Source organism: Buteo buteo, chromosome 19, assembly GCF_964188355.1.
Source record: "Buteo buteo chromosome 19, bButBut1.hap1.1, whole genome shotgun sequence".
Lineage (NCBI taxonomy): Eukaryota > Metazoa > Chordata > Aves > Accipitriformes > Accipitridae > Buteo > Buteo buteo.
The window spans coordinates 23594857-23620894 of record NC_134189.1 but is presented as its reverse complement, the minus strand read 5'-3'; the positions used below and the strand labels follow the sequence as shown (position 1 = coordinate 23620894).

The following is a 26038-nucleotide window of genomic DNA, read 5'->3' as shown; positions in this document are numbered from 1 at the left end:
TAAGGGAAATTGCCTGCAGGAAGAAATAATGGTATTACAACCATCATTTTTGTTTGGTGGGTTTTTTTTAATGTTTGTTTGTTCTCTTTTTTGTTTTCTAAGAAGTGTGTGCAGGGTTTATACTCCATTCTCAGAATTGCTTGTGGACAAGACAGGCAGGCCTGCTGGGGACTCTCAGGAGGCCTATTTTTATTGTTGTGCATTGTTTTTCTTGGTTTAAAGTAAGGACCTGTTTCTGTGAACTAGGGGCAAAATATGATTTACAGGGAAATGTGTTGCCTCCTAACCCCTTTGTTGTTACTAGTAGCTATTGCAAATATGAAGCATGGGACATTGAAAGTAAAATAAGATGTCATCTGCTCTGCATTTTTTGCTTAGTGCTGTACATATGCCCATAAAGCTTGTGCCCACCTCAGTAAACAAGTATGTGTGCTATTAACTTGTTACCATATGTTGTTCCAGAGGGTACCTCTATAAACGTTTGCAAATTCAAGGACTGAGTGTGTTGATCTAATTGAATGTGACAAAATTCAAATGTGTTTGTACCTGGAGAACAAAACCAGGTCATTACTAGCTCTGAATTTTTTCTTCTTTCTCCTTTAAAACAGTTGTTTGCAGGAAAAAATAATACATGGCTCTCTGGTCTTTGAGGTATGGAGCATCCTACTATTCCTCTTTAACAATAGTCTTTCAAATAAATATGCTGCGTATTGGCTCAGCCAGTGAGATGGGTCACACATACACATGCAAAATATATTTGAAAGACTTATCTGTCATGTAAGTTTTTAAAACTATTTCCTCTCATTGTAACTTTCTGGCAATTAAGACTACTGATTTACACGATAGCAATTTAATCTATTGTCTTGAGAATCAGACGGATGTGACGTTTGGTCTTTATCTTTCCTTTTAAATGAACAAGAGTTCCTGGCTTGTACAAAAACAGACCAAAGCCATTCCAGTCCTGTCTTCTGAAGGAACACAGGAACAATGGTGTTGTAGGCTATAGGTGGTAACCGGAGGAGCTCCTTGTTCATGTGCAAGAGGAATCTCGCACAGAAGAAGGTACATTAATTTCTAATTAAGCCAGTGATAAAATTATAGAGTGTTACATACTGGTAGACCTTATTTGATTGTGTTCTGATTTGGTAGTGGCACCTGCTCTATTAGAATTGGGGGAAACTTCAAGTCTGCAGCTTAGAACAGACTGGGAGGTGGAAGGGGGCTGAAGAGAAAGGTTTATACCCTGTCTTTTTTTCTTTGCCTGCTTTGTAAAACTGAAGGGTTAAAAAGAAAAGCAATATCTGATTTGGTCGCAATGACACAGTGCACGCACTAAAAATACACTAGCAAGTGTGTAATCTGAGAATAATGCCTATTGTTTTCTTTACCATTACTCTGTAGTCACATTCCCATGCAGTTGCCACTTCTGAGCTATCTTGCAGCAGTAACAGCCTTATGTCAGATTGGCATTTGCAGCATTATATTAGACTGAGTCTTATAATAGATCTTTCTTTTCCTGCCTTTTGTAAATAAGGCAAACTCGATGTTTGTTTATGTGGCTGTGAATTGGACCTACATAATTGACATCAATAAGAAGTGTGTGTCTGTAAACTGAAATCAGAATTTGTCTTTGCAAAATGTATTCTAGTCTTTAATTGGAGGGTCTTTTAGAGAAAGGCATGTCTGGTCTCCTGGCATTAATATATTAAAGTATGGTATATTTAAGCCTCTCTAGTTGCTTATATGATCACTGAAATTTACTTGCTTAAATGGAGCTCCCTGCAGCTTTCATCCATTAATGGCTAACGTCTTGCCACAAAATGCATCTGTAATTTACCATCTGCATGACACTCATAACATATTATTATTTTTAAAGGCCTGGCAGTACAGGAGGTAGTTTATAGACATATGGAGAGCAAAAGCTGACATTTTGGTTGTAGAAAGCAGGAGGCAATGCTAAAACTGATTTTGATGAATGGAAGTTTTCCCCCAGGTCTCTGATCTCTGCATGATTTCCCCCCCTTTACTTCTTGCCCCTTATCTCAGGCATATTATCACCCTGAAATCAGTGGATTATAAGCATGTGGTTATAATGGTCTGCCAGCCAGAACTGTTGGCTGCTGCGAAACCTATATATTTTGTCCCTTCATGGATGTTTGGGCAGGACACAAACCTCATGCAGCAGAGGTGACTTCTCCTGGAGTCAAGTTGGCTGATTCAGTCTAGTGTGCTTCTTCATGTCAGGTTGTCTGATGAATAATACTGCCTATTGAAAAGCTTTGTGTGTGCAATGTATTAACTCAGGTAGATCAGGATATGTGTGTATGTTGGGTTGCATTTTCTGTGGAGGTAGCCCACATTTTCCTGCAACGAGAAGTGAAAATAGGAATAAAGAATGGTTATTCTCCTATGTTGCCTATTTAAAGAAGCATAGGTGGGTAACCAAATTACTGTGAAAGTCTGCATGGATTACAGCTATCTGAAGTGTCATAGAACCTCAAAAATAACTTTATAAAGAAAGGATAGAAAATGGTGAGTTGTTGTGAAACAGACTGAACGCCCCAAACTAAGAATATTCTAATCTCTCTCTTTCTGAATTTTGACAGATGCTCCTCTTGGCAGTGCTGCTAACAAACCTACTGCTGGCCACGGTAATATCAGGTAGGAAAACATGCTTACTTTCCTGGTGTCTAGGAGCTTGAACATGTTTTCACTGTTCCTTTTGTAAGATTCCCCCGCTACCACCTGCTTTTTGCCCATCTAATCCTGCAATCCTGGCTCGGGCAATATTCTCATCATGCTGGAGCCATTGATAAAGTAACTCCTTTTGTCTCTTTACCTTGCAACAAGCACTATGTTGGGTCACAAAGAGTCCCTGAAGTCAGTGATGTTTGGCTGAACAAATTATGGGGCTTTGCTACTGCCCTATTGATTTTAATGGGATTGCAGGCAGGCACAAATGAATGAACGCACAGCATTCCTCAAAGGATCAGGACTGAAATTACCCATGTGAGGTTTGGGCCAGTAGAAATAAAGCAAAAAAGCCATTTCACTAATGCACATAACAAAAAAATATCTGTGCTTGATCCTATGGAATGTCATGCCAGGCATACAGTCTGCCTAGAAGCTAGAGCTGAAGGTCCAGGACATGCAATGATCAATGGTGATAAAATCCAGCCGATAAATTCCTGAACTACAAAATGATTGTTTTACATTACGAGTTATGTTGTGTTTTGGTATCCAGGATCATCAGGTTCTTTGCCTCAGGAGTCATCAGTTTCCCGTTGCAGCCTTTTTGGGAATGATCACATCAAAACTTTTGATGGTTCTTTCTACAATTTTGCTGGGGACTGCAGTTACCTCCTTGCTGGGGACTGTCACAAGCGCTCCTTCACACTCTTAGGTGAGTCTGAGCAAGATACCAAGACGTAAAAAATGCAAAATGTTGTAGGGATGTGGCATTGCACTTGTGCTGGGTTCCATCACTGAGAAGAAAAGACAAATAGTTGCCCTTTGTCAGATAGGATGGACGTCTGCATAAAAGGATCTTGTTTTTCTTTGGGTTTTTTTTTTTTTTGAAAGTAGGATTGCTTCTGAGGAAACACTGTCACTTTGGCTTCTGTTTTCCCTTGGTAAGATAGCTTAACTAAGCTGCCAAGGAATGGAGATTTTCTTACTGGCTCTTCTAAAGAGGGAAAGTGAGACCTTTTTTAATTTTGAATATGTTAGGGGAATGTGGCTGTTAAAGCTGAGTACAGGAAGAGGAACTACACAACCCTGTAGAACTAATTTTACCTGTTTGCTAAATTCCCCCAGTAAGAAAAATCCCATCCTGCAGGACAAAAAGCCTTTGAATTAGCATGAGCCTCTGCAGTGTTATTCTTGGGGACGGGCAAGAGATTATATGAGAACCAAAACTGTGTATTACTTTAATACCAAACTCTTCTGGTAGATATTCTTATACTCACTAATAACTATTCTGTATTAGTCATAGTTCAAGATGACTTTTTACTGACGACAAGTAAAATGAAATAAACTGATCCCATCACTCTGAAAAGGAACCATATACCAATTTAAATAATTTTCTTCTTCGTCTTGAACAACTTGATACAATTTTTTTTGTATATAGGAGAACCCACCAGCATATGTGAAGTATAAATTGATTGCAGTATTTTATGTGATCTATTAAATCTTTAAAAAAAAACCAAACGCCAAACTATCATGAGAAGACACTTTATGTTCATATTGGGCACATGAGCATGGCATAATCTTTTTTTTGATTCCTATCTTAGTATACGTGTGTGGGTGGACACCTGGCTGTGAAGTGCAATCTGCATTGCTGAGTAAAGTGTCTAAGTCTGGGCAGAGCTGGAGGTCCAGAATGAGTTGTGCATTGCACAAGGAGCTGCTGTAAAGTCAAAGCTAGACAACAGGCAAAAGCAGAGAAGGAGCTATGCCTGACCCCCCACCCTCTTCTCTCTCAGAGCTTAAGAAAGTTGTCTCCATCTCAATGTGCTGCTCCTTTTGAAAAATTCAGAGGGAGTCCCCCCTGTTCCCCCCCCGCCCCGAGTTGGATAGCCAATATTGGCATCCACCCCTTGGAGACCAGTTGAGATGGTTAGAGGGCTTATCAAGAACGAAGATATCCAGGCTCAGTTCTTCCACCAGTTCAACGGATTCAAACCCCTTCCCTTACCGCTGAGCTATGGGTTGTTCTTGGGAAGAAACTAGGAAAGGAAAGAGCAAGGCAGATCATTGGGCACATCTCATGAAAACTTCTCCAGTGTGCGTGGTAGGATGGAGAATTCACTGGCTAGAGACAGTAACGGGGAAAGCGTGAGTCCACAGCCAGTGCCAGGTCATGTGCCTGCCAGTGGCTGATGCCAGCCCTCATCTTGGGACTATCTGTCCATTTCACGTTAAACAACTATGGGATGAAATAGATAGATGGCTTCTGGAAAATGTTAGATGGTATGCTCCTAACCCTGCATTGTGTACTTACAAGTTGTCCCAAGCCCCAGAACTAACAATATATGCTTATGTCTTATCTCTTCAGGTGACTACCAGGATGGGGAGAAAATTGGTTTCTCTATGTATCTGGGAGAATATTTCAATCTTCGCTTCTCTTTAGATGGAGGTGTGATGCAGGAAGACAAAAGGTACCTGTGGGAACAAGTATTCCAGTAGAAAAAAACTGATTTTTTTTGTGTGTCATGTTCTGAGAAATTCCTATTTTTCTTCACAGGGTTTCCATACCTTTTGCCTCCAATGGCATATTTATAGAGAAGGAGGCAGGTTACTATAAAATATCCAGTGATGAGCATGGCTTTGTGGTGAAGATTGATATCAGTGGGAATATTCAGATACTCCTTCAAGAAAAGCACTATAATAAGACCTGTGGGTTGTGTGGCAACTTTAATAAATTTGCTGAAGACGACTTCAGAACTCAGGAAGGTAAGACTACGACTAACTGATTGTATTTTAATGTATGCTCTGCACACTTTTCCTGATGGGTGATTCAACAAAGGTTTTGCTGATCCAGCAAAATGTTTCTATAAAACCTGTCAGGTACCTCATCTTGGTGTGCTGAAAAGCTGTCTAAGTTCTTTCATCTTCTGTTCTCCTGCAAGGAAATTGCTGTCACATCTCATTCCTCAGCAAAGCCCAGAAATCTGAATTTAACACTTTTAGAAACCTTGAATCTTGAAATACAAAGATAAAGCTATGGGCTAAACAATGTGCAATATCATGTGTGGGGAGACTGACTAGGAGAAGACCCAGTAAAAAAGATGTGAGGAACACTTGTTGATTCAAATTCTAATTTTTCATGAGTTAGACAAGTGGGAGTAAGAATAGATAGTGTTGCAATAACAGAATAGTAAATCTTGGGGGTTGCTACTGGGAGATTTGTACTTGGATTTGGCATAGGATGCTGTTCTATAAAGTGGTTACATTTTAATGACATTTCCCAGTCTATATGCACTGTTGGATTGGAGGTGTGCCTTATATCACACTATAGGGAGAAATGAGACTGCTTTTGCTGCTCTATACACCTTTTTTGCAAAGTCTGCCAGTGTGGGTGAACACTAAGAGTTTTGGAAAAGCCCTGAACATGACTTTGAAGGACTGATCTTGATTTGTGGTATTTCAGAGTGTCTTTTAATTCTTAGCACTTACCTGAAGAGGAAAGGTTTAGAGTAAAGTTAGTTAATACTTTATATTATCAATTTAACATATTAATGTATGTATTAAAAATAAATGATACAGAAAATAGAAAGGGAGACAAAGCAACTTGGAGAAGAGCCTAGCAGGGCTCTAGAGATGTGTCTTACTGACACTTGGGTTACACAAGCATAGCTTCAATGTACAGACCCCCCCCCCCCAATTTCATAGTATATTAAAATGATTGATCAGTCCTTCAGCAATGTAAATAATAAGAAACAAACTCAGCTCACAGAATTGCTTGGCAGGGCTTGGTGGATACCTTGATGTCTGTATGTGTTGAGATCTGAAGTTTACATCTCTTTCTCAAGACAATAAATAGGAGTGAGGCTGTTATAGAAAGCAGGAACAGAAAAGATGACTGTATTGTCTTGGACTGTTCAAATGCAGAAGATTTGCTTCTGCTGCTCCTGTTTAAATGTTTTGCGTGCTGTATTTGTTTAACATACCAGAAACTGTATCCTTCCTCTTAAAAAAAGCAGTGCTTTCACAACCACAAGTGTCCAAATGTAATGAAGTACATGACAGGGCCGCTGCTTGGAAGAGCTGAAAAATAATAGAGGAAGTGGGAGAACATGCATAGCTCTTACTGCATGAGGAAGGGCCCTGACTTCTGTAATCTGCGTGGACACAGAGATTTGTGGTTTTTAGCCTGAAGATTAGAATCGTGTCTCAGCAATTCTGTCAGTTTTTTTATTCTGATACAATAGACTTTTCATTTAAACTAATTTAGAAGGAACTAGAATTAATTACATTTGAATTTGTTGTATCAGTGAGGGATGTCACTGTGCCTACATGTTGTTTGTCCCCTTGGCAGCTCTGCTGGCAGGGTGGTCCATACGAGCGTTTTGTAACTTTCTCCAAGTAAAATCAGATTTTGATTAATTCAGATCATTTGTGGTTTTTAAAATTTATTTTTAAACTGTTGAAACTAGCCTCTAGGTAAGGGGCAACACAAGCAGCTGGGAGAAGTAATATTCTTTAAATGAAAGACCTAGGCAGCCTGTTGGTAGCCTGTGAAATAGTTTACCCTTTTCTTTCCACTGCAGTTTTTGTTTGCTCTCCTTTTAGCCTGATTAGATCCCATAAAGGCCAGCCCAACCCAGAATGTGAGCTTGGTGTAATGACTTAGTGATTTGAGGGTACTGAAGGTTGTCGCCAGACTGAACTCTCCTCCTGTGTCTACTGCTTCCTCTTAAAACCTGGGCATATTTCCATTTATCAGATTGGGCCCTCAGTTTTAATCCATTAGATATATTTCTGGGCTGGATTTGCATTGATAATAAATACAATAAGATCTTTGGGCTTGAGAATAATAGGCAATGGAAGCAGCACACAAAGGAAAAAGACAATGATCTAATGTTGCCAAGATTATGGGCTCTCATCTGGAAACCCTTGGGCAGCGCTATGCAGATCTGAATGTCAGAGGCAAAGGGAGAGGGATGATGCTAGAGATTATGCATCAGGTATTGTGCTATAGCCAATGAGCTTGTCAGATAGCTGAGATGTGTTATTTCCCCCAGGTTTTTTTTGAAGGCTGGGCAGGCACCACAAGATGTACTAGCCTTTAAACTGCTTTCATTTACACTGAAATGGTAACCCGTCTGGTTGCTAATAGTCCTTGCCTGGTAAAAGGGGAGCCTGTAAGAACTACTGTGATGGGAAGAGGTCTGCAACTGAAATGTTTTCTTCTGTCTTTCACAGACTGTAGCTCACACAGTTTAAAAGCTAATGTGATACTTTTGTATCATCTTCATATATGCCTGCATAGGAGGAAACTCCTGTAATTTGATGGCCTGTTTCTAGGGCTTCTTTGTGGCAGAGGACCATATTCCAAATTTGTGTAGAAGTCAGAGTTGTCATGGATAGAATATAGCCCATAAACACAGTCTTTCATGTAACGTCACACATTTTGTCATGGTTTCAACAAAATGGCAATGTTTATGTTGAAAACAAATGAAAATAGGATTTTTCTTTATTTTAGAAAAAAAATAATTTGTGGTTTGATAACACAGAGGGTTAGTTTGGTTTGCTCCTAAGAGAGTGGATTATGATATAGAACTTCATTAATTATATTTGGATTGTTTTGGGGTGGTGGCGAAATAAGAGGCGAAACACCTGCTGTATTACTGGACATTACCACTTAAACAGCAAGTAAATAAAGGAGCCATGAGGGAAAAGTGTTTAAACTTAGTGAACAGTGTGCAATTTTTAATTTCTCTTGATATATTTATACTCAGGTTCTATAATCTCTCCAATCATGTGCTATTGTCATGGTACTCTTATGATTCCTTGCTGTGTTTTGGTGTAGAAACTGAGAACTGGTATTCTGAGAGGATAACACGTTGCTTCTGTGTACACTTTTGATGCTCAGTTATTGAGGTCCTGGAGGTCTAAGTGATGTGACTCAAGCTATGATACCCTAGCAAATTAACATTGGTAGGACCCAGCTTTGGAGATAATGGCCTTAGGTGGTAGCTCTTGAACCTCAAAAAAAAAAAAAAAAAAAAAAAGAAAATTCGTCTCCCCAGTAGTTTTAAGAGTTGCAGACACACACTGTCATTCAGACAGAGGATGGTGTGCCAAGTAACTCTCACTGATGTAGCTGGTTACTAAACTATTTCATCCTATGGAGAAGTGCTCATGTCCTATCAATACTTACAAGCAAGATTGATTATATTGTACGTTGTTGCTAGTTTATTAGATATGGCAGTAAAACCAAGCCAGCTGCCCCTTGAGAGTTTGTTCTCGCACTTTAAGCATAACTAAAAATACAGAAAGAAAGTTCTTGGAAGCTTTACAGGGTTTTTTTTGTTTGGTTTTCTGTTTGTTTGGTTTTCCCCTAGATCCTAATGAAGGACCTAATTTCTCCTCTGCTTTTTCTTGACAGCTAGCCTCTGGTCCTTTATAGCCATTCTGTGAAAGCTTCCAAGACTTGGTAACTGACATCATCATACATGTCTAACTGGTTGCCAGTCATTGCTCATATCACAAACATGAGGTTGAGTCCATTCTAGATGCTCAGATATCTGTTTGGCAGCCTTCAGCCTGTGGCATTTGAGTGTCTCATGATGATTGTCATGAGCGTTTTCCAACTGGAGATCCAAAGCACAGGCCAGAAGAGATGACTTATGTAATAGCATGGAGGAACTCTGACACAACACGGGCAACTTGATCTTGAAATCTCCTTAGGGCACGCACACGTGAGCAAGGTGCCAAAACCTGCCAAAACATAGCCTTGCAGCATGTTAGTGATCAAAGGGCATGCTCTTACCTTGCAGAAAGTGTAAGGTAATTTCTCCCCAATGAGAGAGGCTGAAACACAAGCTCACAGAGCTTATTTGTGTGCCTGTAGCCTCAGCCTTTGCTCCGCACTCTTATCGTTGAGCTGTCTCACAGCAATACTGCTGCGAGAGGCACCTGGATGTTTAGGTCATCATGAAAGCTTATTTGTGCAGAAGAGCTCATTCAAGTCCAACACAGGGCTGTTATTCCATCATTTTGTTATTTGTGCATGTTACATGCTCTTAGCATTATGGAAGGAAAAAAAGCCAACTCAAATTAATCTAGTGTCCCATTATGATTTTCTTGGTACTGGCAGGAAGCGTGTTTCTGGGAATACATCTTCAAATTACAAAGACATTAATGATAAAACAATACCTGTGGCTAATTTTGAATAAAGGCTGGATATTCTGAGCCTGCTCCAGCTGTCAGCAACACATTCCAGCCTTTTAAGCTGCTGAAATACTGAATATATGATGCCACTGGTGAGGTGAATATAGGTTAAACAGGTAGAAGCAGACAGTATCTGCAAGCAAAAATCTGATGTTTCAGGTAATGTTTTCATTCCAGAAGTAGTATAAATGCATATGACTCAATATGCAACTTCCCTGTGTGTGTTATCTGTTATAGGAAGCTTTTAAAGCATGTTCCAAACTCAGTGATGGTAGTGCAGGTAAATTATTCTCCCCCCCCCCCCCCCCCCCCCCCCCCCTCCCCCCAAAAAAAAGAAAGAAAAGTTTTTGGTCATTCTGAAATCGAAATTTCTTGGCATTTTAAAGGATATCAGTAATTTGATTTTAGGCAAGTTTAAAGCTTTTGTTTGGCCTAAGTAAATAATCTCATTTTCTTTCTTGCATTTTAATTTGAAAGCAAAAGGGATAGATTCACAAGGGAATTCAGCTGTCACTTACAAACAGTACAGAAGAAGAAGACTTGCCTTGTACCTGTCTTCGTTATATGGCATTCGTCTGAGATGCCAGAAACCTGCATTCACAACCCATTCTGGTTCATTCAGAGTTTGGAATCAAAGTTATACATTTTTTGTTGCAAGAAGCGTACCTTCATCACTGGGCTTTAGAGTTTTAGAGATGGCTCTTTTCCTCTCTTATGTTTAATATTATTTGGTTTATATTCATTGAACCAGAGAGGACAAGAAAGACTTTATAGCCCATGACTTCAAAATTTCATATCATTAATTTGGTCCAAACTATGGATCAGTTTTTGGTCATCCTTGCCAATAGTTTTGCTTGTCTGGAACCATGTACTGGAACCATGTACTAAACCATGTAAAACTGTGTAGAAAAACAGAACACCCCCGCCCCAACAACAACAAACAAAAAAACCCTGTTGCTTGGTAAATTGGTAAATAACCAACACGTGAAAGTTTACACACCTCTACTCACAGTATTGTAGTATCTTGAACAAATTCTTGCATGTATTTTACAGATGAGTTAACAGACCCTGGGAGAGTTAACCTCATGGGCCTATGGCCATATGGAAAATCTGCAGGAGATCCAGGGAGGGAGGTCAGGGTTCCAGCCTCCCACTTGTGTGCCTTGAGCATGAGGTGGTTATTGCTAACGCTTCACCTTGCCTGACCATCAGTCTCAAAGTAAACGAGCTTTGAGACCCAGATATCATAGTGAACACTGATTTTTATGTCAAGAATGAACATAATCTATCTGAAAATCAGAAAAGTGAAAGCAACTGTTCTGACCATAAAAAAGAAAAAAGGGGGGTGGGTGGGGAGGGAAGTCTTGCCCAAAACATGTTAGTGTAGTTTTGGTGTTTTTTCTTTTTGGTTTGTTTTGGTGGGGTTTTTTTGTTTGTTTGTTCTGGTTTTTTTGTCCTCCCCCCCCCCCACCCCGCCAAGGACAGACACATGAGGGCAGCAATTAGAGCACTAAAGTCATAGCCCAACAGAATGTCCCTGGAGGCCCTACCTGCTGCTCAGGTGGTTGGTGCCTGGCCCTCTCCTGGAGGACCTTAGCAGGGCCATCAAAGCGGTGGGATGTTTCTGGGACGAAGGGGGAAGCCGAGATTTGGGTTGTGCTTTAACAGCTACCTCCTGAACCCATCTTGCATCCTCAAAGGAGACTGCATGCTAACTAGCTGCCTGGGGGTCTCCGCTGTTGAGCAGCCAGTTTGCGTGCCTATATCAGTCTGTACTATGGTCCACATCAGGCATTGGTTCTTCAAGCACTTTGTGTCCAAATGCTTTGTTTTCACTACCTTTTGTGACAGCATCTATTTGCAAGACTTAGATAAAACAGGTGCTTTAGCAAAAGTCCTGCCTGGGCCATGTGGAGGGTTTCTGGGTGTAGGGCTCTGATGAGCCCTGGTTAGGAGTTATTTCTCCAGAATCTTGGCTGCTTAGAGAAAAAAGAAAAACTGAACATGGAAGGAACAGAAGGAGAACAAAACCCTGCTGTGTAGGAGAGGAGGGCAGTTGCGCTGCGTGGTGGGTGTGCAATGCCAGAGTAGGCAGCTGAGCTGCCCGGCTGCTCTGTTAATAGTATCATCTGTGCCCTTAAGAAACCCCAGAGTTTTTTAGGCTGTTTTTGTTGTGTTGTCCCTTTCACCGCCTTTCCTTTCCTACCCCTTGAGGCCTTCAGCAGAAGGAAATGAAGGTGTTGGTGAAAGGCAGTGGTGGTGGCAGCTGCTCTTGCCTCTACCCAGAGCAATTGGATGTGCCGGGGACGATTCTCCATCCCCGCTTTTCTTCCTGAAGCCTCATCAAGTAGATGGAGTGTTTGAGAATCACCACACCGATCGACAGGGTGTGTAGCGCAGAGTATGGGTTGAAGAGTCCTCTCCAAAGTTACCCTCTGCAGAAAGAACTTACCCCTATGACCCCAATTTGTTAAGCAGCTCAGTGGCCCCAGAGTCACTTCATAGTTTCACTTTAGAGCTGTTCTGATGGTCAGTGAAACCTTCATGTCCTCCTGATTTTCACCTTTCCAGGAGTATGGATTGTGTCTTACTGTGTGTTTGTAAAGCTGCTCATTCAATGAAAATACAAGTACACTGAAAATACAGGTTCTATTGAGTCTGTATTATTGAGAGTAATAATTAATGGTATTCAGTGAAATACTGTGCATCTTTAGTGACTGCATTGTTTAGTATTGAGGACAAAGCTTCTGGGAAAAAACAGGCTGGCAAAACGTGCAGGCAAAGTTTTGCAGCACTTTCATTTTAAAGTCATAGTGCCTCTCTAGCCCTTTATTCTTTGCCGTAGGTCACTTAAGGCTACACTGGACAAATCACAGGAAAAACACACTGTCAACTGATCTCTCAATTCATTATTATCCTAGATCTTTACTGTTGTGTGTTGAGGAGGCTTACCTGGGGCAGGACCTTGGGCTATTGAGCAAACCCAAATTGATCAAGTATTGCCTGTTCCAAACAGCTTGTTGCTCAGTTTAAGGGCCCCAGGACTTTGCAAGGAGGAAGAACTGCTCTGGCAAGTTGTTGGCAAATTGCTCGTGCCTGTGGAATGGTCTGCTAATATATAGACAGGCACTGGCAACAAGAGAGTTTGAAAAGCAGGTTTCAAAAAACCCAAACCATGCCACAAAAGTTTTGCAATTGTTTATTTTGAAAAAATCTTACTTGAAAGTGTTAATTGTATAATACAGCAGAAGAATTAAAATAGTATAATACAAATGTTGCATAAAAGAACTACATAAGAGGTATGAATTAACAGGCACCACAGAAGAAGAAAAAAAAATCTAATGGAGGGGGAGAAATGAAAAAACAAGTGACCAGCATTTCAGGGCCAACAGTTGTCCCAACCTTCAAATCTTAACTTGTGGGTAAATGAGGATCTGGTGGTACCTGCCAGTGGGAACCTCAATATGGACGTGCATTCAGAACCAGAGGAACACTACTTCAGAGCAGAGCCCATCTCCTATTATGTTACTGTTAGTGTGAGGCTGTATTGGTGCAAACAAAAGAGGATGTATTTAATTTGGCACCTTGCTTCTCATCAGACTAGATTTCATTGTTTAATCTTTACAGTCTGTGGTAAGCTAAAGAGCGGTGCTCTTCTTGTTGCTGTTTTTCTTTTTCTGTGCTGAGTTTTGGCTACATAGATGAAAATTTCATGCCTTTTACCACCTCTCCCTGTCATCCTTTCCTTGGAGTCTTCCTCCTTTGACATCTGCTGTGGGCCTAACATGCTACATTTATAAGTCCCTAACTTCTAGTTTACAAAAAAGTCTACTAAAGGCTACTGGCTTTATTACATCCACATTAGCATTCTCAGTGTAGTTTTCATGACTACCCTTTAGTTTAGGAACAGTTTTAGCTTTCAGTATAATTTGTGTGTTTGTACTTAATGTACAGCAGGTAGCTTAATTAAATTTTTATTATATGTACATATATATTATGATGTATTATAAAAATACAAAATATAAAAACATTATATAGATATATTTGGGAAGCATTTCTTTTACTTTCCAGATACAGTCAGGGTCATATTGCAACATATTCTCTGCATAAGGTCTTGGGAATGCGTTAACAGTGGCAACTGATAGTCTCACATGCAACACAGTAGGGTTTTAAAAAGCAAAGTTACAGAACTGGGAGTCATGAAGTTAACTGTTTTGTAGCAGGTACCCAGAGAAGGAAGCAGAGGTAGTCCTCAAATCAGCCAGGCCATGGGAGGCAAAAGGAGGAGGAGGGAACATTCCCTTTCTGGGAGGATCCCCCCTTCTCAGAACGATGGAGCAAGAGAAGCAGAGATGTGACTTGCATCTCCCAGGAAGCAGCAGCCATACAGATTAACTCCTTCAGTTTTGCTCTTATGCAAAGTAGGTGCAAATCTTGCCAAACCTGGGCCAGGAGCTGCCTGTAATAGGACAGGGGAGCATGTTTCAGGACAGCTTACATGGTAAGATCATGGGCCCATGTCAGTTTGGTGTATGCTAAGTTTCTTTGCACACAAGATTTATTTTCAGATAGAAGGAGAAAATCAAGGTTAGCTGGGATCAGGAATGCTAATACTTTCTTTGGTTAGGGAGAGCAGCTTCATTTTGTCTGCCTCTAATACATCCTGTGTTTTACTGACACTTTTAAATAGTTGGAAAACGTGTAGGCACACTTAGGTTTCTGTAGATTATAGCTGACCAGCAAATAACTCCTACCATGTTCACGCAGGTGTGAGAAGTGCTGGGGGCTGCCTTCTGAAGGCTTTAGTCTGTCCTTGAGCTGAGAGAGGTCCTCTGCAGGAGTTAGTCCAGATCCCTGAAAGCGGCTTTTCTACAGTCAATCTATCTGGAATAGGAACTTGTTTGACATGATGGTTTTTATTTTTAAAAACAGCTTTCAGCAGACTATCACGTTGATAGTAGCCAATAATGACCACCTGCTTCTCCTCTTCATTCACAGGGACCCTTGTGGGAAATAGCTATGATTTTGTAAACTCCTGGGCTTTGCACAGTGAAAACAAGCGGTGCAAGAGAGTGCAGACTCCGAGCAACACCTGCAACATTTCATCTGATATTGTAGAGAAGGTTGGTGCCACAAGATACCATTCTGGTTTCTGTCCTCCGCTACCTGAAGGCAGCTTGCCTGCCCTTTGGCAGAAGAACACAAACGCTTCCTTGAATCTATGTCTGTACCTAACGTGGTCCTCCCTCAGCAAACGGATTAGGATGCGAGGTACGGGAGATAGCCATTTTGGGTTTCTGAGGTGCACCATGGTCTGAGATAGCTTTACTGGGCACTGATCTCTGGAACAAGGTGTGCAGCTCCTCGTCCAGCCTGGCAGGAGTTAACCACGGGGCTGGTGGTAGCCCATACGTAGGTCCCTGCTGAGGTGCAGCAGGGTCAGGTGGAGGCAGAAGGTGGAAGGGGCACGTCCACAGCACATGCCTGTGCTGTCTGTGGGTACTTCCAGCCTCTCTGTAAGCCAGTGTGGGGCTGGACGCAGGATGCAGCTGCGTGCTTGTGGTTTCTGACCTGATAACTATGTGCCCTCCCTGCAGACTCTGGCTAGTGCTAGCAGGAGGATTTCTGCCTTGGGCTGCCTGGCGTGGGCACAGCAACCACAAATAGTATTTGTGAATATGTTGCAGTTCATATATTTTGGAGTCACTGGAGCAGGATGCTTCAGCCAGGCTATTTTTGACTGAGGAGATGTTCTCTGTAGGTGTTGCAAAGGCTCTGTGCCACCAGGCTATCTCCCTTGCCAGGAGGAGGAGGTTCCTTCAGCTATGCACATAGACAGTAGCTCTGGTTTGTTGAAGAAACACAGAACTGCTTGTCTCAGCCAACTCTGTGACCCCTTTTGCCGCATCAACCTTTTTGTTCTCCTCATTTATAAGTATAAACATGGTCCTTGTTTCCCTTAGACACAGGGCGGACACACGCAGATGGTCGCCAGCTCAGGGAGGAAAGTAGCTTTGAATATATACTGACTGCATGTGGTATTACAGGTTATGACTGTCTTGGTAAATTGAGCCTTCATCCATTGAGGGTTTGCATCTGATCTCATGTCCTCTGTCGTAAATCAGAATGATGTGCTGGGTGCCAGGTTTAGATTTATACTAGAGTAACTGAGTCCAAAATTTAGCCGTCAGTTTTTTGCTATGCAAGTCCTGTAGACCAATACTTCTTAAACTAGGCTCTAATTTCTCAAGATTAGTAGCACTTCCTAGAACATACCTGCCCTACAGCTACTTCGAGTGCTGGTTTCCTGGTTACCTGGAAAAAGCTAAATAGAACTCAGGCAAGCTTGCAAAGTTCCGACTGTTTATATTTCCACTAAGCTTTTGGATGGGGATGCTTGTATTAAACATGTTCTGAAATTCAGTGAAGTATGCTCATGCCCCTTAGCACTATAGCTTCAGCCTCACAGCCTGCAAACTTGACTGAGGAAATAAAGCAGTGATTTCAGTTTGGAAATCTCCAGCCTATGTTTCTTGCTTAAGCTGAGCCAGTGTGTGTGGGGTGTTTCTTTTGGGGTTGGGACGGATTAACACCTCACTTGAGTAATGGTGCATGGTGCCAAGGGTGTGACCAAAGCATGAAGGGTTTCAACCTGACCAAGATGTCTTCTGAGGGACAGGACTGCATTTTAAATCCAGTTACAGCTCTAGAACAGGGCTAGTTTTGTGACTGGTTGTGGCCGCTGGAATTTTACCTGTTCAGGCAAGTTTAATGTTTAGAAAATGTCAACATTGCAACTGAGGCCAGGGAGTGGCATGCAGGGCGAAATCCTGTCTGATGGGTAGACTGAAACTGATATGAGTTTTATATGGATCATGTTAAATATTGATGGTTTCTTGGATCAAGTTTGCTATCTCGCAAACTGGATGAAATTATCTTCTCTCTCGTGTAAGTTCATGAGCTCACAGCATTTAACATTGGCTTAATTTATTCACTGTGCAAGAATAAACACAGCAGTATTAATAGAAGTCCAGCCAAACGAGTGCCTGCTGAAGAATGCAGGGCTCTTTAATAGTGCGCTTTGTTTGCTTGCTTCAGCTTCAGGAATGTAAATCTCCTCCATCTCCCAGCCTCCCTCCCTGCCAGGCGGTCAGCTGCTAGGTGAGGAAAACAACAGCTTTGGTTCAGTGTGATCCTCCCGCCCCTGTCCCCCTCCTCGGAGTAGATCTGTGGTTTTCTTTGCCCTCCCTGGCCACCCCCCTGCCTCAGCATCCTTGGAGAGATGGCTTCCGACTTCTTTGCAAGATGCAGTGAAGCTAGAAAGCCCTGTTGCTCTTTTATCCTCAAATCACAGAAAACATGGGCAATTTCATGTTCTTTAGTAAGGAAGAGCTCTTGTCTTGATTAATGACTCTGTGTATCAGCTGAAGGTCTTGACCCAACTCGTACTCTTACACTACTGTTGCTCTGGGCCTCTCCCTGCCCTTCATCTCCAAAAATATACACACTTAAGTGTGTTTGACTACTGCTCTGCCTGCAGATACGGTTTCTTCTCCGATAGATGTATTCACCTCCTAGGGCTGGAAGCAGCTCGGCATCTGCGCAATGGAGCTGCCTGTTGGCTACCTTGTCGTGTGATCTGGAGAGCGTGCCAAACTGGGTAGTATTGGAGGGAGGGAGCTACTGCCTCACTGCCATGCCCTGCCTTCTCTGGCTGCTGTTTAAATAGTTACCAAAAAGAAAGAGCTTCTCTGTGTTGTCTGATCAGTTTTTCAGCACTTGGAATGCGATGATTTAGGCTACCTGTTCAATGAAGTACTGCAATCTAATAGCCTCTCAGGTGACTAACAGCATGGGTAACATGGATCTTGAAGCATAAAATGGAGTGATGTGGATAACTGGCATAATGAGGCAGCCTGGAAAATAAAAATATATATGTTTAAAGCATTATGACTGATTTATGCCTTCTTAGGCATTACCTTTATTTTCTAGATTTCACATCTCTAACAGAAATGGTGGGTGGAGGCCACAGTTCACTATATTCTTTCTCTTTTTTCTTTCTTATTAGGAAACTATACCTCTAACATGTTAGATGTGAAAATGACTGAAATTAAAATTCAACTAATTTCTGCTTTTCTTGAAGTTCAGATTTTGCTGCGATTGGTAAGAAATTGTCCCACTTGTATCCCATGGAGTACTTCCATATGCAATATAAAGAAATAGCATTTATCCCCAGATCTGAAAGCAAGTGGGAGAGGCTCTCAAATTCTGGACTATAATTTGTAATGGTAGAGGTCACAAGCAGGTCCAGCAAAGACATGGACATACTATAATACACTGTAGGGGTGAAACTGAAGCCCACTATATCTAAAAATCTCATTTTTTCTGCTCCTGAAATATACAATTAGCTGAATCAGCATTCAAGTGAAGTGACTTCTGTCAGTTGTTGTTATGTTTGCTCAAATGTACAGCCAGCATTTGGCATACTAAACATACTGGCTTTAGATGCTTTTTACTTGGAAAGATGGGAGGCTAAATCATTCTCCCTTTGAGTGAACCAAAAGAAGATGTATCCTGAAAAACTATATCCAATTGTGGCACCAGAATATATCTTCCTGAATGATCTGGAGAAACACTTCTGTGTATTAATATACCATAGAGTTTAAATTCAAGGGAACGAGAAGGTGTCTCTGCTTTCTTCTGCTATTTTCTAGGTTATGTCTCTTTAATGGCAATTGTTAAGCAATAGACAAATACAGTTCATGCTGCAGCAGAAGGCAATGCCCCAGAAATTGCAGGAATGTACAAAATTCCACCTACAGCTCTGTGTGGTGGGACCAGGGCAGAAAGAAGGTCAGCAAGTTTGCAGTCGCTGAGGGTTGTCAGTGCCAGGACACCGCCAACCCATTTAAAGAAACACTTAAAATAGAACTCATGCAGAAGTCAAGCGTGAAGATTCAAGACCTTCATCTGTGTTTTGGGTACTGCAGTCAGTTCTGCTAGTTTTAATCTTACAGCCACCTGTACTCTAAGCACAGTTTCAGCCTAAGGCTTCACTCCCTAGTCTGTTGGTTTAAGGTGTTTCTTTCCTTGTGTCAAGCCACTTCCAGGACTGTTGCTCCATGAGCAGGAACACTACAGCAGTGGATGAGGCTGCCAATATCTGGTGCTCACCACATATGTGCATTGTTCCCTAAACTAAAGAACAAGGACCTCTCTTAGTTCAACCTGACCACTGAGTTTTAAAGAAGAAAGGAGGGAAAATACAAATAACTTGCAGAATGGTTTAAGTTGGAAGGGACCATTGGAAGCTATCTAGTCCAACTCCCTGGTTGTAACAGGGCCATCCTAGGTCAGGTTGCTCAGGTCCTTGTCTGCTCACATTTCAAGTATCTGCAAGGGTGGTGGTTCCACAGCCTCTCTGAACGCTTGTTCCAGTCTTTGACCACCCTCATGGTGAAATTTTTTTTTTTGGCTTTGTATCTATTTGGATTTACCCATATTTTAACTTATGTGTGTTGATTAATCACAATAGTTGAGCTATGTCTAAAACACTGGAAAATTTCAGCTATAATTTCTTGCGTGAAGTCACTGGAAAGTCTGGAGCAATTTGGATGGCAAGAAAACCTTTATGCAGAGAAAATGAACTGTTTGTTGCTTTCTAACATATATCACTTGGTTTCTTGATAATCAGTTAGAGCTCAGTCATTAGGTATGTTGTTATTGAACAAGACCGAAGAACGCTATAGGAAAAAAAAAGGGGGTTTAATTTTATGGGTTTTTTGGTGTGTAATCTCCTTTATTTTTACAGTCACTTTCGCATCTAAGATGTACTGGTACGTAATAAACATGGTCATAAAGGATTGTTTCTACCAGTTTTACTATTCAGTGGAATATACAGAGTCTGAGTTGTATTGCAACATAACAGCTGAGTTGTATTACCTTTTTAACAAGGTTATTACTTTATTAAGAAAACTTATTAACACACCCCTTAATTGGGCTTATTGCATATACTAGTTTTCTGTTGCATTTGATAGTATCTGGAACAAGGCTTTGATCCAGGAGTTGCTGCATTGCTCATCCTCTGAATGGCTCTGAGCTCGCTTTCAGTTATATCAGTTTTATCTCGAAGCGCTGCTTTAATAGCTTTTTTGGCTGCTTCTGTTGTTGTTACTTCCACCCTTAGGGCGCTTTTTCCTTCTTCTGTGTAGTCTTAGAGCAGCACCAACCACCATTATGCAGTTCCTGCTCCCTTCCTTCTTGTCTTTTTTTCTAGCTGGTTCAGCACAGTGGCTGTTACCTGGGCATCAGAATTATTCCAGGCTGGAGCTGATTTTTTTGGAGGACAATCATGTTCAGTGCTATAATGGTGCTTACTTAGCATTGCTTTAAGTTCCATGAGGCCTTTCTCAGAAAGCTCAAAACCTCTCTGTGTTTGCAGTTGTTCACGGAGCACTTTGCTAAACTCTGAATGTATTCCCAATGGGCCAGATGTTTCTGGTTGGTTTGTTTTCATAAGCAAGTTCTCTCTTGGTTCAGACATGTACTAGCTTTAGCTGATTACCTGGACAAAAGACCCTTTAGCAAAAAAACCTTTTTTCTACTCAGCAGTTTTCCTATACAGGTATACTATCTGCCATTCAGAGGAGACACCTAGACATCTACTGAACACTATGGGTTTTTTGCACCATTTTTCATCTCCCCAGAAATGAAAACAGGACTTCCCCGCCCCCCCCCCTTTTTTTTTTCTTAAGCACAGTATGTGCTGTCACCTCAGGTACTTTTTAAGGTATCCAGGAGTAATGCACTGTTACTGTGAACTACTCTGAAGAGCATGCCCTCCCCCTCAACCACTGTGTATAATACCTGAAATATATAGCATGGTTACATCTGCTTATATAAAACACTGACAAATAAGTAGAAGAAAGTTATGCTTCAACTGTTTGTGCAACTGTTTTGCATCAGAAAATCATGTTTACACTTATTGAAGCTCAGTGTCATCCTTTCAGAAAGTTGCGTTGAAGACCTCGAACCTATTGAACTGTGACATAATGCATACATTAGAGAAAGTCTACGTGGGAGCCTCCCTTGGAGAACTTAGCCATAAACTAAGTTTTCCTTTGGTTTTGTTTCACATACAGCTAAGTTTTGTCTTAGCTTGCTGCCGTCTGAAAGGAGAGGTCTTGGTATCCTCCCCCATCACCCCTTACACTAGTTGTCACCGTGCTGATTTAACTGGCGAGAACAGAACAAATTGCTTTTCTTCCTTGGGTTATTTTTCTGCCATTTATCTGAGTTAAATTGACCTGTTATGCATTGGGCAAGCCAGCAGGAGCAACAGGAACATGTGGCCAGAAGTGGAAAACAAATTTGATTCCTCAGATTCCAGTCAGATGTGATCTTTCACTTTGAAACTTACTCTCTTCCCTCATTATCTGAGAGATGGTCTGGTCATTTTTCTTCCAAGTACCTCCATTGTAAGTTCCTCTCCCTTGCTGTGCGTGTCTTCCTGGTATGGCAGACATCATCTGGTTCTTCACTGGGTAAGAAGCAGTTCTTTGCTTCACTCCGTTTGCTGGCTGACTGACTGACAGACATGTTTCTGCATGAAACATCCCTTATATGACACTATTTTATAATAATCAGTATATTAATGTACCTCTGTGTATATATGGATGTGGTGAATAAATGGACGTATCTCACTACTAGCTTTTGATTATAATGTTAACTACATGATGGTGTTAAATAATAACCATGATGTTATTAAATAAGTGGTGAGTGTGTTTAGAAAAGCTGGGGTTTGACCCTTCTTCCTAAGACTATAGTAACTAATTTTGTCCTTTTTTTCGCTCTCTTTTTCTACCTTTGCTCGTCACTTGTTGTGCAGGGGGTCATGGAAACCTGCCAGCTGCTAAGAACTTCTTTGACCTTCTCCCGGTGCCACCATCGAGTTGATCCAGAGCCATACATCAATCTCTGTGAAGAAGACATCTGTGCCTGTACCAAGGACATGGACTGTCACTGCTCAGTGTTCCTTGATTATGCAAGAAGCTGCGCTCATGAAGGAGTGATTTTGGATGGGTGGCCTGAAGAGAGCTCATGCAGTAAGCTGATAGGATTATTTCTCAGCTGCTTATCCCAAATAAGATCATGCCTCTCTTGCAGATTTATGTACTGCAGCTAAAAGCAACTGGTGCTTCTTTAGGAGGTTGATTCAGGCATGACACATTAAAATATGAAGAGCCTGTCACTTCCATTTGTCTGAAGTGCCTTTGCTCGCTCCCCCTTTCAGCTTTCCATCACCCACCTTTTTATAGAAATTGTTATCCCTAAGGCAGGATTGTTTGAACCATATGTGAAGAAGATCCTGAGCTGTTACAGGTCCCACCATGGTATACAAAGTCAGTGAAGACTTATTTCATACACAAAGGTATAAACTAGGATGTTTAGGAGCTATTTCACATATGGTTCAGATGTGTAACGTTATCCAGCCTGTACTTGTAAGTCAGCATCCTCCTGGAAGGCTCTCCTTAACATTTTTTCGTAAAGGCAATTGTTTCATCCTTTATCTTTTTTTGAACCAATTACACTGAAATTGAGATGTTGCCTTTTTTAAGCAAATTTTGTCGAGGTTAGATATCCTGATTGCATCTCGAAATGCTGCCTTTATTAGCCCAATTTTGCTGAGGTCAGAGGTCCTGATTGCATCTCTGCTAAGATTTTGCAACAAGGAAGTGCATAGATTGACTGGGATGGATTGCATTTATAGAGGAAAGGTCATGTTTGCACCCACCGTTGATATACACATATACCTCCACTGGAGAACCCCGGTTAAATACATAAGCACACAAATGAATAATAATAATAATAAAAAAATAATCCTCTAATATAATGTTCTCAATGATTTTTCTCATGTTTTTATGTTATAGAGAAAGCACAACTTTCTCAGCATTTTTATGTAAATTGATTTCATGGGGTAACTGACTGATTTTTACTGACAACATTTTCTTTGGTAAAGATACTCTGCTATTGGCCACCACTAAAGAAAACTGTGCCTTCAGATAATGGTTAAGGCAGGAAGATACAACCACTTGTTCAAGGGATTGTACACCAGAGGAGAGTCTTATTTCTAGCAGTAATTTGTTACCTTTCCGTTAGGACATAAAAGGGACCTGATGAAAACTTGTCTCCTTGCTGAGGGTGCAAGCCAGAGAACCCATTTTTGCTAGGGCTGTCTAAGTCTAACTAAAGCCATGAGTGAAATGAATCCCTCTCTGTTCCCAGGAGTTTTAGAGCTTGTTTCTAAGCCTTGCCTTTACAAACCATGTTTTTTCTTCGTCAGGAAAAAGAGAGGTGGCCTGCTGCCACATCAGGAGCTTAATTTTCCATCACCCTTCATCTGTGCTATGATGCTTTCTCAGGAGATGATGATGGTGGTTGTGTTGGAGGCATGAAATACTCTGCTGCATTGGAAGGGCTCTAGTGCTGGGCATACTGTACTAGTGTGAGCTGGTGCCCAAGCCCTGCAGCCTCAGAGGGCAAGACTGCTCCTTCGTTACCCTCCCACCTCCTTCAATAGAGGATTTACTGGGAAAGAGCAGGCTTTCTTCCCACTCCATGCCCACGTAGTCTTGCGGGGTATGTCTGTGCATCAGAATGAAGGAATGGCTATAGTGTGTGCTTGCATAATGGCCTAGCCTAGATAATGACAGCAGTGAAGACACCGCACCATGGGTGTTATCCTGTGCTGGCAGTTCTCTGGAAGGAGGAGGATGGGATTTCAGAGTCTTAACTGTTTCCTAGTTCTCTCTGCAAACACAGAACGTATAATTTCACAAATGAGTGGAATAACTACTTAGCTTAAAAGTACAGAACATGCTTGTCTATCCAAATTACTTGGATATTATTGCAAAACTTCTCCCCATGTTTGATTGTTCTTAGTGTGCTTGGTTTTAGTTATTAAGACTCAATTCATTAGAAAAGAAATTGGCTTTAACCTCTAAGTATTTACTACACAACCTGACAGGTGATGATATTGCAGCAAACTGAAAAATCAAGTGTTTTGTAAATGTTCTGCTGCTTAAAAAGCAATCATTGATTGGAGAGGATATGACCTTTTTGGTGTCTCTGTGGTTCAGCCTTTCATAATTAAGGGACTTACTTATTTAAGAGTTATTGAGGAATTTGCATTTCTAATTTCTTTGAATTGTTTCAGGGCCAAGATGTCCAGTTGGCATGGAGTATAAGGAATGTGTATCCCCTTGTGCCAAAACCTGCCAGAGCCTGAATATCAATGAAGTGTGTCATGGACAATGTGTTGATGGCTGCAGCTGCCCTGGTAATTTATTTAGTGGGTTATTTACAGAGAAACATTTGGCAATGATGCTACCTATTTTAGTAGAAGAAGGAAAGCTGTGTCTTCCCTTAAATTTTCCTGAAATCTGAAACACTTCTCTTTTTTCTGGGACCATGGCCTAGAATAAACCAGTTTCTATAATGCCTGTATGCTCACTCCATGAAAGGGCCATTTTTCAGATCCAACTAAAAAGTAAATGTTTCTGTGAAAATCAGCACCATCTAATACTCTAGGATTGCCTTTCTGGGTGAGTGACCGCTTACCATTGACATACCTGGATTCCTTCTGAATTGCTTTTGGTTAGAAAAGTCCAGTTAGTGGACGAAAGAACAGAGGATATACTGAAGGAGTTTCTTACAGAAAAACAGTTCGTGTAGAGCTCACACTATAATTCCAAAGATCTGCATGATTTTCGATAAATGAGTTCACTTATTGAATCATTCATACAGGAGATTTGATTGGCTTAAAGAGGGCAGCCCAACCATCACAGTCTTCCTCCTCTGTCTATTGTACTTAAGACAACTGCAGGAGGAGAGTTTTATTCCTGGCTGCAAAGCTTCTATGTGCTCCCATTTCTAGTTGGTTTTTGTTGGTGTGTTTTTGTTGTTGTTGTTTTGTTTGGTTGGTTTTAATAGGCCTACCTCTGTATTTCACCCTTCAAATCTGGACGTTGTGCAAATGTACAGAGGTATTTGTCCCCCTGTATGAGATACCAAGCATGATCAAAGTTTACTGAGAATGTAATTTTGTTTCCAAAACAAGGCAGTGATGACAATGTCAACCTTGTTTGAGGAGTCGTTATTGCATTCAAAGCTTAGTAGTTTCCTATTTGGCTGCTGGTCTCTTGCTTACTGGAGGTTTAAAGCTGTCATTCTGTGGCAGGACCTGGAAGGGTGCACATGGAAGGTGACAGGTGATGTAACTAGACACAGGAGCTTATTTTGTTGTGAAGGATCTAGCTATTCTATTTGTGCAGTCCTGGGGGTGTTGGGAAAAGCTGAAGGCGATGAATCCACTGGCTGCACAAGGACTCTCGCTATATTCTTCCTTTGGTAGCTGCACTGATTGGTTCAGCGCAGGAAAGGTCTAAGGGGAGAGGAACTGAAGAGGTGAGAAACAGCAGCTCCACAGAAAGGGTACTGCATGAGGAACAATTAGATGGGTAGAAAAATCTGTATGGAAAGAAATAACAATCAGCAGTTGAAAATTTTACTGTTATTCGGTGCACAGTCAACAGGGAAGAACTTTGATCTGAGTTTCATAGAGAACCAGGAGGATCTGGCAGATGAATAGAGAAATTTGGGGGTTAGGATGAGGATTATACCTTTGCTTAGCTTCCCTCCAGTGCTCCAAGAGTAACAAGGATCTGTTCAACAAATGTGTCTTTTATTTTCCTTACATGCACCACACAGTTACTTTAATTGCTGTAAATGGAATTACTATTGCCAGGAAAAAAGGCAGACGTTCTGTTTTGTTGTGGTCTCTGGAGAGCCACACCACTCTTAAATACTCAGATCTTGTTTTGAATATCTCTCACTGGAAGGATTTTCTCAACAGCAAAGACCTTTCCGGGCAGCTCTATGGGAAGAATGGGAGAAAGGGGACTTACCTGTGTCTCACTGTCAGTGGTGACTGCTGCTGCCAGGCAAAAGGGCCAAAATCTCTGCAGGTGATTGAAAGGAGTCCTTCAAAGAGGAGGGAGACGGGTTTTCAGCAAACAAAATGTTTTGTTATAGCAGCTCTTTTAAAAATGGAAGAATGTCAACTATCTCTCAACAGGGGGGT

General features: G+C 41.3%; 1 protein-coding gene across 1 annotated transcript in view; it reads left to right on the top strand.

Annotated features, from left to right (window-relative positions):
- The first annotated feature begins 935 nt into the window (after positions 1 to 935).
- The window catches only part of VWF (von Willebrand factor), a 144782-nt gene continuing 119679 nt past the window's right edge, over positions 936 to 26038 (top strand). Inside the window, exons 1-8 of the mRNA XM_075051674.1 lie at positions 936 to 1062; positions 2607 to 2661; positions 3245 to 3403; positions 5057 to 5159; positions 5246 to 5454; positions 14896 to 15020; positions 21785 to 22001; positions 24113 to 24235. Of these exons, the coding sequence (XP_074907775.1) occupies positions 1033 to 1062; positions 2607 to 2661; positions 3245 to 3403; positions 5057 to 5159; positions 5246 to 5454; positions 14896 to 15020; positions 21785 to 22001; positions 24113 to 24235 (1021 nt within the window). The 5' untranslated portion in view covers positions 936 to 1032. The remainder of the gene's footprint in view (positions 1063 to 2606; positions 2662 to 3244; positions 3404 to 5056; positions 5160 to 5245; positions 5455 to 14895; positions 15021 to 21784; positions 22002 to 24112; positions 24236 to 26038) is intronic.